The sequence below is a fragment of the Chiloscyllium plagiosum genome, chromosome 6, assembly GCF_004010195.1.
Source record: "Chiloscyllium plagiosum isolate BGI_BamShark_2017 chromosome 6, ASM401019v2, whole genome shotgun sequence".
Lineage (NCBI taxonomy): Eukaryota > Metazoa > Chordata > Chondrichthyes > Orectolobiformes > Hemiscylliidae > Chiloscyllium > Chiloscyllium plagiosum.
In genome coordinates, this window is record NC_057715.1 from 80,947,684 (window position 1) to 80,961,345 (window position 13,662).

Below are 13,662 nucleotides of genomic sequence, written 5' to 3' on the forward strand. Positions count from 1 at the left end.
TTATGGGTGTCACTGGCTAAACCAGATTTATTGTCCCATTGCTGTGGGTCTTGAGTCACATTTAGACCACAACCAGGTTGGGATGGCAGTTTCCTTCCCTAAAGGGCATTAGTGAACCAGATGGGATTTTCCTGACAATCAACGTTGGTTTTGTGGTCATCATTTGACATTTAATTCCAGATTTTTATTACATTCAAATATTGCCATCTGCAGTGGTGGGATTTGAACCCAAGACCCAGAACACTACCTGGGTATCTGAATTAATAATCTATCAATAATACCTTTTGGTCAATACCTTCCCGAGATTAGTATTGTGGAATAACAATTCTATTTTAGATCACTATTTTCAAAATGTTTCATTCAAAATGAATTTACTCTAATATTTTTATCTCTGAATGTTACACTAACTTTATCACAGGCACACATATTATCATAAAATTAACACCAAAATGTTGATTTTATTAATCACATCCAACATTACATGTGAAAATTACAAATATTTATATTTACTTATGCATTCAAGGGAAGTACTGTTCACTTACATTCCATCAATGCAGTGTGCATAAAGACACCTTAGGATTAATTTGGACATTGTGCAATAGTGTAAGTGGATAATAATTATCAAACAATTTCACAATCTTTCAATTTGCTTCTTGCCATTTTACATGATTACATAAAGGTAAAATTCTACAGTCTCCTTTCACTCTGTCTACATTCAATAGCATGGATTGATACAAGTAATAATGGACAGAACAAGGATCAAACATATTTATCAAAATAAATTTGGTCTGATTAATAAAAATGTTGAACACAATGATTGTTTAGTTTGCAGCAAACGGTAGGAAGTTGCACATACTGCTGACAGTTTGTATTGTGAAAAATGCCGTTTCTTTTGCAACAAAACTTTTTTTTAATTAAAAATATCTTTCTACCAAAACAATTTCACATTTCCAGTTTTTTTTCACAGAGATTTTGCACTAGATGGTAGAAGTACAGAGTGTAAAGCTTCAATTTTTGCCTATTTTTGGCACTTAGTAAAATTCTAAATGATGTTAAATCCAGATGAATAGCTGTTTAAAGCACTGAACAGTAATTTGTTTCGATTCTAAAGGTAGGCAAACTAACAATTAAAACAGAATGGTTTTAGTCATGTTGATTTCTGAGAAATTAGTTATATCCATTCACAAAATTTGTTCATTTTTACATTGATCAAGTATCAGCAAATATTGACATGATGCAGCCATTGGAAACAACCTGTCATATAATGACTTGATTACCATGAACTCATTTTCAAACACATTTATTTTTTTCTTTGTCTTTTTTTCTGTCTCTATGAGATATTGGGATTGGTTTCCATGAGCAGGGTAAAACCATTTATTTACTATTCAAGGAGTCAGTCAGCAATCAATTCGGTATGGACAGCAATATCACCTAATGTTGTTCTCACCAAACAACCACATGGACCAGGGATCCCCCAGTAGCCATCAAGTGTTGTTTTTTTGCTCTTCCTAATCTGGACACAATGTACCATGCCAACTGTAGTCACTGTAAGGCAATTTCTCTCAACATATATTAGGGAACTAACTTTAGAACAAGTCATACCCCTTTTAGTGAGAATATAAATTCCTATATTTCTCTCCAGTAATAGCTCAGGTACTTGTCTTCTGACTGTGATAAGAGGATGAATATGCAATTGTTCTGAGTCTTTTTTTAATATTTCTCCAAGTTAGTTTCTAGTGGGAATGTGAAAGAAGACTTGGGATAATTGCAATCTTGAAGTTTCATCCCTTTAGGAAAATACTCAAGCACAATTAGAGACTTCTCACAGCAACTAAATAGAGATAGGCAAATGAAAGTGACGACAGCCATTCCAGGATTGTACCCCATTTTCTAAGGTGTAATCTCCACCCTCATGAATCTATATTTGTAACTAATTGACATAGGAACATCAGTAGGCCATTCATCCACTCAACCTGTTCTGTCATTCAATGAGATTATGCTGCAGCTCAATTCTGTTCATTTGTCTTTGCTACATATCTCTTGATACACTTGCCCAACAATATTCTATCAATCTTAGTCTTAAAGATTTCAAATGGCCCAAGGTCAACAACCACTTTTGGAGAAGTTGTTGGAATGTTATCATCCTCAGTGTGAAGAAACGTTTTCTGATTTCAATTTTGGCTCTCATTTAAGATTGGTGTCCCCTTGTTCTGGATTCTACTGACAGAGGAATTTATTTCTCTGTATTTACCTAGACAAATTTCTTTCATCATTTTACACTCTTAGTTAAACACAAGTCAAACTTATGTAACCTACCACCATAATTTATTTCTCTTCACCTTCGTTTCATTCAAAATTAAAATATTACAGATGTTGTAAATCTGAACTAAAAACAGAAAATGCTGAAAATGTTTAGAAAGTCTGGTAGCATATGTGAAGTAAGATATCTGCTGAGTACTTCCAGTATTTGCCATTCTAATTAATTTATATTGCAATTCTCTAACATCAAAACATATTGCCTGAGAATCAGTGCCCAAAACTGAAAGTATGTTCCAAATGGGGTCTGACCAAGGGTCAATACAATCAAACCACTTCTTTCCTTACTTTTCTTTTTAAAACTTCATTTTTAACATACTTTTGCCTTTTCAATACATTTGACTGTAAACCAGCTTTAAGTCATTTGTGTACATGAATATCTTAGCTCTTTTTCAGCTTCTCTCTTCTTAATAATGAGAAAATACTAAGATTTGTCTCAGATCAATTTCCCCACTTTGACTGTCACATGCCATAGTTTTGTCAATTCATTCAGTCTGTTTTTGTCACTTTGCAACTTCTTGCTCCTTTCTCCACAACTTTGCTCTGCTTCCCACTGCTATTTGTAAACTTATACATAGAACTCAATTGCTTCTCGCAAATCTTGAACACATATGGAAATTGGTCAGGATTCTGCAGAGATCACTTGTTGTTAACTCATACCAATATGACAGCCATGGGACAGAGGGCATATTTAATTCCTAAATGATCTGTGGGCTGGGCCTGATGCACTAGCTGGTCTTTTCCTGATCATTATTTTCATATATTCCATCAACCTGTTTTTAAAGGGACTTTATTCCCTTTTACCATTCTTTTCCTTTTAATATATTCAGTAAACTATTATTGTTAGCTTTACATTCCTTAAAATTTTATATATTCCCTTTTCCAGCTCTTCTTCTTTAGTTATTTCTCTTTATTGCTTATATTATATAACTCTCAGGCCCTTGGCTTTAATCCATTTTGCATTCCCTCCAGTGTCCACTCTGGTTTAGTTAGTAGGTCTGTCTTCTGATAGAGGTTGTGGGTTTAAAGATCCTGAGCACAAAATCTAGGCTGATACTCCAGTGCAGTACTAAAGAAGTGCTAGACAGTTGGAGGTTCCAACTTTCAGATGAGATATTGAAATGAGGCCATATCTGGCCAGACAAGTAGAAAGAAAAGATCCTATTGTATTTCATTGAAAAAGATCTGAGATACTCTGCCAGCTGTACTGGACAATGTTCATCCCTTCCAACAACTCAAAGAGAGCTTGCTCTGGGACCTTGCTGCATGAAGTTGACTGCCTTGCTTCCTACGTTATAACTGTGACCACCCTTCAAAAGTGCTTACTTGAGTTTAATGTGAATATCATGAATGATGCTTAATAACCTCAAATCTATTTTTCTTATATTTTTATATATTTCATCCATTTAAAACACAGTCATTCTGTGATTCCATGTCTCCTTGTTGGCCATGGTCACTTGACCACATGAGTAGTCTCTTTGTTTTTCAGTACAGCCTAGTTTTATATCATACAAAATGTTACTTTGAATGTTTATTATTATTTGTCCATAGCTTTAACCATTAAGAACTCAGCCATTAAGAACTCAGACAAGTTCATTTCTTATTCCGTTGAATTTTGCCTTACTTAAATTTGAAACTTTGATTTGTGATTCTTGCATCTCACTCTCAAATCTATTGTAAATTTTAATCATAATGGTCACTATCACAAAGTTGCTCCTTTACCATTAAGGTGAGATGCTGACTCTAAGCTTATTAATAGCAATCTGTAACATTGCATTTGCGTGAAGGAGAACAAAAAAACGCTGTCCTTTTTTAATGTATCAGAGTTCAAAATTTAGATTGCAGAAGACAATTTTGCTTTTCAAGGGAAAATTGGTTTAGAGAAGGTGTTTCCTTAAAGGGCGAGGATAAAAACAAACTCAATAAACCCAGGCTGCATCCTTGCATCAGATACAAATAACATAAACTGAAACAACATTCAGGACAACAGTGATTAATGAGCTTCTAAAAAAAGAGACAAAAAATGAACAACAATAAATTGAGAACAAAATTCAATGAAGAAATGAGATTTGTTTTGAATTTAGAGAGGCTGAATTGCAAAACCTTTTAAATTTAAATTAAGTTTGATGTAATTCAAATGCCATAAATTGGATGATTAAAACAAACATCTGATGGTAGAAGAAAACAAGTGAGGCTTAACATAGTTGGACAAATAAATGGTCAGTAGACTGAAAGGTTAAACTGTTCTTGAACTCAAACCGAAACATAGGCACTTTTACATTGTTTTTTCTATATGGTGCGCCCAAAAGAAAAAACGTTCAGGAGCCAAGACAGATTCATTAGTCTTGATAACAGTCTGCTTCTTGAAACTGACTGAATGAACTCACAAACTCTTAGCATTGGCCTGTACCTGTGTTTTGGGTTTTGCTGCTGTTTATCTATTATTTACTTATCTATGCTACTTAACTCTGTGATCTGTCTGTATTGCTCACAAGACAAAGCTTTTCATTGTGCCTCAGTGCACGTGACATAAATTCAATTCAATTTAATTCAAAAGAGCACAATGTATTCAATAACAATGAATGAGTTGGCAGCATATTTGTCTCAATGCAAAAGGTTATAGATCAGAACCCCACTCCAGGATCTAAGCACACAATCTGATAATCCAGCATAGTACAGTAGCAAAATTTCACTGTTAGAAATGCAATCATTTACAGAAGATGCTAAACCAAGGATGTCTGCTTCTATACGTAGATATTAAAGATCCTGTGACACTATTCACAGAAAAATTAAAAGTTATTTCAGTGTCTTCCTAAATGTCCCTGCCAAGATCAAAATCACCAAAAGTAGATTAACTGACTAGCCATCTTAATGATATTAGTGTAATTTTGTTGCATGCAAAATGATTGTTTCAATTGCCTACAGAGGAACAGTTGTTGCTCTTTAAAGTAATTTATTGAATGAAAATACTTTTAGTTGTTTAGATATTCCTTTTAATGCTAGTTCTTCCTTTTATTTTGTTTTGGTGCAGTAGAGGCAAACTGATCAGTGTCCATTGAAATCACAATCTGAACCAACCAATAACAACACAACAGTAAAGTTGTCAGTATAAGTTTACAAAAAAAATGTAGCTGGCTAATCCAATTACAAGTAAAAGCAAAAAGTAAAAGTTGCCAAAGTCCTATCAGACTATAGGGCTGCTCTCTCATTAGAGACGGATCACTCGTGGTTTAGCCTAAGGGTTACTATGCCTTAGGAGAGGTTAAGAAGGAGAGTTCTTCATAGTAACCTCAGCCAATTACATGTAGAAATTTTGTAAAATAAATGATCAAATCATTTTAGAAGCAATCTAAAGCAAGCCATTTGAAGAGTGGCTCAGGATAACCTAATTGATTTTACCAAGCTAAGGTATTTTAGTCCTCCTAGATTTAACCATAATGAATAATAGTTGAGAATATCTAACTCCTCAGCAGGCAGTATCATACAGGATAACATTTCATTGGAACAAAGTCAACATATTTGATTCCTTCTCTTTTAAGGATCTTCTCTTACAATATTTTCAACTGTTGATTGGAAGGTGACCTGCTTCTCTGCTTCGGTCTAACAGCTCTCCAACTAGCCAGCAACAGGGATATTTTTTTGCTGTGCATTTGAACCTTTTGTTTTCCTGTAAGGAAGCTAGTATAGTTTCACAAACAATTAATTTTTAAAAATTGAACATTTTTACTTCATTCCCAACACAGAGCCACATACTATGGTCATCAGCTCTACATGTTTTTCTAAAAAAGTTAACACTTAGGAGTATCATACTTCTGGTTGAAAAATCAACAGACTATTGGCTGGATTTTACATTCCCAAATGAAGCACATGTGCTTATAAAAACATTCATGGTGTCAGATCAGCAACGTGACATCATTAAGTCAGTCTCCAATTGCAGTACCAGTGGCTCCTCAAATCATTAGCCCAATTTGAAATAATTTATTAATAAGCTGTTAAGATCATTAGTAAGCCATTCACTCACAATACTTCATTGCCTGCTGCATTTTTCAGGAGTCAAGTATAAAAAAGTTGGGAAGATTTTATGGCACAAGTGCAGTAGAAAAGACCGGCTGTGGTTGATCGTACTAGCACATTCTGCTGGGGGAGGTTACATTTTTTTAGAAAATGGTTGTGCATGGAATGAATAATAAAGTCTAATTTTGAGAGCAGGGAGACTTGAAATTCTAGTCAGGACCATGGCATTACCCTTCCACCACATGACATTCCGGCCTAAAGGGCCAATTGCTGCACAGCCTTCTTTTGTACCAGTTTCTCAGAATCCACAAGTTATTTATTCACACCAAGGTATGATTCATTTTCTTATGTGAATATAGCTGCAACAAAAAAATTCAATCCAACATTTTTTTCCCAGTGACTCAAATTCACAAGAGCTTTAGTTTGTGGCATCTGATAATAGTTGCAAGATTGTGAGGGAATAACACATCGGGTTAATTGTTGGAAAGAAAGCTTCCTTTGCATTTACAATTGGCTCCCTTCCCACCAGATGGCAGGGACAGGAGCAAGTAGACCATGCAGTTTCTGTTCCACCTCCCTCAGCCTTCTGGAAGATGTAAGATCCAGCCCTTATATCTGTTACTGGTTTTCTGACATCATTTCACTAATATAAATGCAGCAATTTACCTCATATTGTTGCTCCCCTGCATTAACCATGAAATGGAAGCATTATCTCTCTACTAACTTTGCTCTTGAATACTTTTATTCTCAGATGCCTAACGATTCATTCTCCTGCTGTTTTAGGCTGTTCCTTTTTATTTTCTATGTACATGTGTTTTTTTCAGATTAGTGGCTTAGAAATTAAATGATATTGTCCTCTTTTTGGATGAAGAAAATAGGTATTATGTTTCAAAAAATATGGCAAATGGGTCATTGCACTTATTATTTACCAAAATATGCACTTAAAGTATATCTTTGAAGGTTGTTAGTATCTCCCATATCCAATTCCTATATCCTTCCTATATCCATCCTCCACCCCTATTAGTTCCTCCCCATCCTCAGGCTCGTGAGGGCTATCCTCCACACCAGCAAGCTGCCTTGGGACGTATACAGGAATCAGCAGCTCATCTATATCATTTAAATAAGGCCTGAGGTCAAAGTTTGCTTTGGCCTTCAGCCTTTCCATTCAGGCACTGGGATCATTCCCTAGGCCTATGCCCCAAGTGGAAAAAATATCAAAATGAGAAATCTAAGCAATATGTGAGCGGCACGGTGGCACAGTGGTTAGCACTGCTGCCTCACAGCGCCAGAGACCCGAGTTCAATTCCCGCCTCAGGCGACTGACTGTGTGGAGTTTGCACGTTCTCCCCGTGTCTGCGTGGGTTTCCTCCGGGTGCTCCGGTTTCCTCCCACCATCCAAAGATGTGCAGGGTCAGGTGAATTGGCCACACTAAATTGCCCGTAGTGTTAGGTATAGGGGTAAATGTAGGGGTATGGGTGGATTGCGCTTCGGCGGGTCGGTGTGGACTTGTTGGGCCGAAGGGCCTGTTTCCACACTGTAATGTAATGTAATGTAAAAGACAGGAGTTTAACAGTCTAGCTTATTGGATAGTATGTTTTCTGCAAATAAATAAGAACAATTTTAAACATTTGCACTGGATACTATAGTAGAAATATATTATAAGTATTATCCATTTCTATTTTCCTCTGCATAAGCTGGTCTCTGTCAGAATCACTGCACAGAAATAATGGATACTGCACAAAGTGACTTGATATAAAAAAAGGTTGTATGACTATCAATTTCACTCACTATATAGACTTAAACACAAAATGTTGGATTGAACAATCTAAGCAATATAAGGGGACTCTTGTGGCTTAATCATAGTGCCCCTACGTCTGAGCCAGGAGATCCAGGATCAAGTCCCACATGCTCCAGAGCTGTATGATATCTCAGAGACGGTTAATTAAAAAGTATCACTAAGTTATATAATCATATATTATTTCCCATCATTGTGAGAACATTTCTGGTGGTCATTCACTCGATTATACTTATTGTCACTACATGTGAAAAGTAAGATTTAGTTATGCAAAAAGCATTATCAGACTGAAAATTCAAAAGGAATCAAATTTATGAAGGTAATAAAACAATATAGAAGGCAGACTTCTCTCCCTTCCAAAAATAGCTTCAAGGGAATAAATGTTGTACTATTTACCATTTTACGTTTTAAGTATTTTCTTTGTGATGAATACAATCTGGCCTGATTATGTAATCATTCCCTGATCATAATTATGTAACCATTTTACATATCAGTTTATTTTCTTCTTCTGTGGATCACAAATGTCCAATGAATCAACACAATCTGATCCCAGAATGGATTGGCTTCAGGTGCCATCCTACTGCAGTTTGTTTCCTCTGCTGTACTTTGAATTGGTGGAAATTCATGATCGTCTTTTGAAGAATATCATCTGAGCAAAAGATATCGGCATGCTGTCTATTTTTCATCATAAAGGTGTATGGGATTTGGTTCAACTTCTCATCCACTGTTTGACAAATATATTTTGTATTCCCTCACAAATACCTTTTTTGTTCACATTAGCTGTTCTATTTAAAATTTAGTGTGTCAAACAATTCTTGTTCTTTTCTAAGAAGCATTTGTGAGCTATAAATTTTGTGTTTGCATCTGTGCTTCTTAAAATTTCAAATTGCTTAATGTTTCTAGGCACGATTCTATGACATCACAAGAGAAGCCCTTTGCCAAGTGATAAAAGTTCTGTCACACGGTGTAAACATTACGAGTGCAAACAGAATATCACACTATTGTGCTTATCCTTACAAAATACATGCTTCTGGAGTGATGTAACATGCACTTCTTAATTTTCCAACCGTAGCTTTTCAGAGACTATTTTTTTTGCAGTTCCCTTGGTTGCCAAGACCTTTGCATTTGTTCCAGTGATGCCTTTGTTATTGGGTCTAGGAATTGATGTCTTAGCAACAGGAATTTTGGTTCTTGCAGGCTCATATCCTACCAACTGCTGATGTGTCTGAGGCCAGTGAGTGTGATTTGCTTCACTCTGTCGTGCAATTGAAGTGGCCCGATGCCTGGGGATAGCAGATACATTCTTCTCCTTGGAAATTGTAGTAATGTTGGATGCAGTAATATTAGATGTGGACACAAGAGGTTTTGGAGACTGGATTTTTGGTTCAGATACAGAGGACATTTCTTCATCTGAAACAATACTTGTCAGACTTTCATCTACATCTGCAAACAGATCATACAGAACATCTCCACTGTAACTGTCTCTTGGAATACTTGCCCTGGTAGCAAGTGTTTTCCCACTTTCATCATCAGGTCCAGGGGTTGTAGAGTCCCAGTATCCCTCATCACTATTTGGGACACAATCTTGTTGATCACTCTTAGTGGTCATTGGGTCTTCATTATCATTTTTAGTTTTGGGAAAATCATTCAAAGTAAGCTGTTTGACTAAGGTTCCTTCTGCCGCATCACCAAGGCAAGTTGGAATTTCTGAAGCTATCCAGGGGGTTTGGTCAGCCATGGTCTGGTCCTGTTTGTCTTTAAGAGGTTCAACAGTTGATGGAGGTGTGTCCCAAAATTCTTGCAGATAGTCATCATCAACTTCATCTGGGCTTGCCATCTCCTCTCCTCCACCTTGATAAGTCAGAATATTTGAGCGTTTCTTTGCACCACCCTTTCCCTTTTCTGCAGGAGCTCCTCTTTCACAGACATTCCCCTCATCATCCTGGTCAGCGATAATGTCTCCACACCCTGTAAATGAATCAAAGCTCTTTAAAGATGTAACATCAGAAAACATTAAGCAAATACGATCAATTGATTGTTCTGAGGATGGATCATTATTGGGTGCACAGAGTGTTGAAGCTTCAGTGGTGTGATGAGATTCAGATCCAGTTACAGAAATACATTCGTCTTGTACATCCTGCCCCACATAAGTCAATCCTCCATCCTGTCTTTCCTCCAGCTGTTCAAAAGCCTTGACATTAGAATCTTGGTCCAATAATTGGCGGTCAGTTGTGACTTTCTCCAAATTTTTACATAATTCTGGAAGGCACTTCCCACTATTTGTGTGTTTTGATTCCTCAGTGAAGGTGTCCTCATTATCAGACTGCAATTCACAGGATAATTTGTTTTGCATTTCCAGTGCAGCACTTTCAGGTTCAGAGCAAGATTTCTGTGTCTCTTCTTTTACACATTCCAAGCTGGCAGTCAAAGAACTAGGCAGTGTAATAGTGCCATGGATTTCCAGGTACTCATCTTTTTCCTCTTTACTAATTTTGTCCTTTTTATGCCATTTCATGCTGCTGAACAACCCTTTCAGTCCTTTCTTTTGTCTGTTGCAACTCTTCTCCTTCACCTGCTCAGAGTTTGAATGTACTGACTCCCCCTTGCCATTTTCTAATCTACTATTCCTTTTTAGTAAAGAGAAAAAGCTGTGAGACTTAGCAATAGGTCCGCAACCACCAGCAGCAAAGCTCATACTGTTGACAATTTTTGTACTGGAATCATTGTCCAGTTGATAATTACTCAAAGATTCTTCCTTGGTGCTTACTTCCAGTCCCATATCAGCAATTCCATCATGCGTTTTGCTTCTAACAAGCCCCATTTTCAAGGAGCTTTTCCTATCCCCTTTGTTTTTCAGATTAAAAATACTAGGCATGGTGCCCCCTGATTTTTTCCTCCCAAATAATTTAAATGCTGTCTTACTTATCTTGCCAGTTTGTTGTTCAGAAGCCGAAATATCATTATAATCACAATGCAAGTCCATGTCTGCCACGATCTTGTCCCTGTTTTCTTTCTGCAGACCACTGCAGCTGCCTGATGCTGACTTTCCCTCTAGCAGCCTCAGTGCTGCTCAAATTCAACTCCATGGCAACCAAGAGGATAAGCAGCTTTCGTCATCTGTGGGCTAGAGCCAGTCCACCCTCAGTGACAGTAAATTAACCTGAATTTCGTCAAATCACTGGAAAAATTAGCATTCTGAACAATTATACATTGAATTGAAGTTTCTGTTTTTGTTAACATAGCAAATTATTTTTAATCATGATTAATAGAAATGATGACTGACACAAATAAACACATTTTGATAGGTAAACAGTTCTAGTTCTGCTTAGGTGCTGAGTAATAAATATAAACAAGATGATTTACATAGGGAAACTATGGAGTAGGAATTGTCATTATAATGTGTGTCAGTCTCACAAGGAGAAAGAGGAGGAAAATGGAGGTTGAATTTTTTAATTGTTTTCATTTCTGATGACTTGTTACTAGAACTGGCAAACATTTGGGAACAGATTGCCTACCCTCCATACTCGTCAGAAAATAACATAGACAGAAACAGAAATAATAACTAGAAACAATCTACACCATATGCATTGTGAATGAAAATTTAGAAAATGAGGAGCTGCAATAAATCAAAATAGTGCCTGTTGCAGCTCAGTTAGTAGTGCTCTCACCATTTGGTTAGAAAATTCTAGTCCCACTCCAGAGCCTGACCACAAAAATCAAAGCTGATGTTGCAGTGTTATCATGCTATTGGTGTTTTTGGGTTTTTTTTTAGTTGTTTGTTGTAAAGAACCAACCAAGAATAATTGTCACCAGAGGAAACACAGCTCTTAGGTAACAAAATAAAGTTTATTACATCTTACTAACTATATACTTTATACTTATGGCAACAAGAGAAGTTGATGTCATGACTAACTCCAATTATAACTGTTCAGAACCACCCATATCTCTGTAAGAATCCTTTGACTCCTTTAAGGCTCCCTAGTGCTACGCTATGTACAAGAGCATCTTAGAGTATCCTAGAATAAACCTTATATATCCATTGCTTTTCTTATTTATTGATTCGTGGGACATGAGTTTCATTGGCTAGGCTGGCATTTATTGTCCATCCCCAATTGCCCAAATGCTAGTTAAGAGTCAACTGCATTGCTATAGATCTGGAGTTACATGTAGGCCAGACCAGGTAAAGATGGTTAATTGTCTTCCTGAAGGACATTAGTGAACCAAGTAAGTTTTTTTTCAACAACCAACAGCTGTTACATGATTGTCATTAGGCTAGTGTGTTTTTAAATTCCAAATTTTTATTGAATTCAAATTTCACCATCTACTATGGTGGGACTCAAACCCATTTCCTCAGAACATTAGCTTAGGATTTGAATTTCTAGTCCAGTGACATTACCAATACATCACCACCTCCCCATAACTCCACATCATACAACAGCTCCTCCATTTTATTTTAATGTAACAGTGGTCAGTGGACAAAATGATAAACTGAGAATCTATCTACCTGCTCTTGTGGATGCAAAATATCCCAAATTGTGATTTGATTTGATTGATTCCTTGGACAAATATGTTGCATTATGAGAAAAGATGGAACTATACTAATTGAAGTTTAAAGGCAATCTTATTGAAAAATATAATGTTCTAAGAAGTCTTGACAGGGTAGATGCTGAGAGGATCTTTCTTCCCAATGGGAGCACAATTTCAGATTTACAAGATCTCCCACTTAAGACTATATTGATTAGCTATACCAATCATCCAATTGTTGTGAAAAATACCACAAAATTGCAGGTCTTTTAAAATTTATTTGTACATGAATATACTATTTCAAATTACATCTCACTTTCTTAACTATGGGCAATGCACTAAAGCAACTTTATTTATCAAATCAAGTCCAATATAACTCTTCTTCAGTCTGAAGAGGAGTGAAAATGGACTCCAAATAATAATTCTGTTTCTCTGTCCACAAATGCTGCCAGACATGTTGAGTTTCTCCAGAATGTTCTGTGTTTGTTTCAGATTTTCAGCGTCTAATGTATTTTCTTTTCATTACAGTTATTGAATGCTGGGTTATGTAACCAAAACAATTAAATATGAATGGACAATAAATATTGGCCTAACCATGGAAGACATAAATCTCCACAGATTACAATTCATTGGACAAGCTACACTTTAAATATGAATAATTGTAGTTAGCACAACAAATTATAAACAAATCATACATTAACAAGAATTTTGAGAAGGGCAGTATGATTCATTTTCAAATGTAGAAAAGTCATGAGTTGAGAGGAAAGTTTAGAGAAGTTTAAACTATAAACTGAAAAAATGTTGTTAATGCAGAAAAGAAGAGGAATTTCTTCTCTCAGAAGGTAATGGATCTGTGGAATTCTTTACTGCAGAGGGATGTTGAGGCTGGGTCATTAAGTATATTCAAGGCTGAAATAGACAAATTTTTAATCAGTAACAGAAGGGTGATGAGGAATGGGCAGGAAAGTGGAATTGAAGATGATCAGATCAGCCATGATCTCATTGAATGTTG

At 36.2% G+C, this 13,662-nt stretch overlaps 1 protein-coding gene across 1 annotated transcript; it reads right to left on the bottom strand.

Annotated features, from left to right (window-relative positions):
• Window positions 1-7,812: 7,812 nt before the first annotated feature.
• On the bottom strand, window positions 7,813-11,254 carry amer2 (APC membrane recruitment protein 2). Its single transcript, XM_043692772.1, has one exon. It carries the CDS (start codon window positions 11,107-11,109, stop codon window positions 9,181-9,183), a length of 1,929 nt encoding a protein of 642 aa, XP_043548707.1. The 5' UTR covers window positions 11,110-11,254; the 3' UTR covers window positions 7,813-9,180.
• Window positions 11,255-13,662: the final 2,408 nt, after the last annotated feature.

Bases quoted from the DNA above. Each gene is read 5' to 3' on its own strand.
- amer2 (XM_043692772.1), bottom strand. From the start codon at position 11,109: ATGGACTTGCATTGTGATTATAATGATATTTCGGCTTCTGAACAACAA.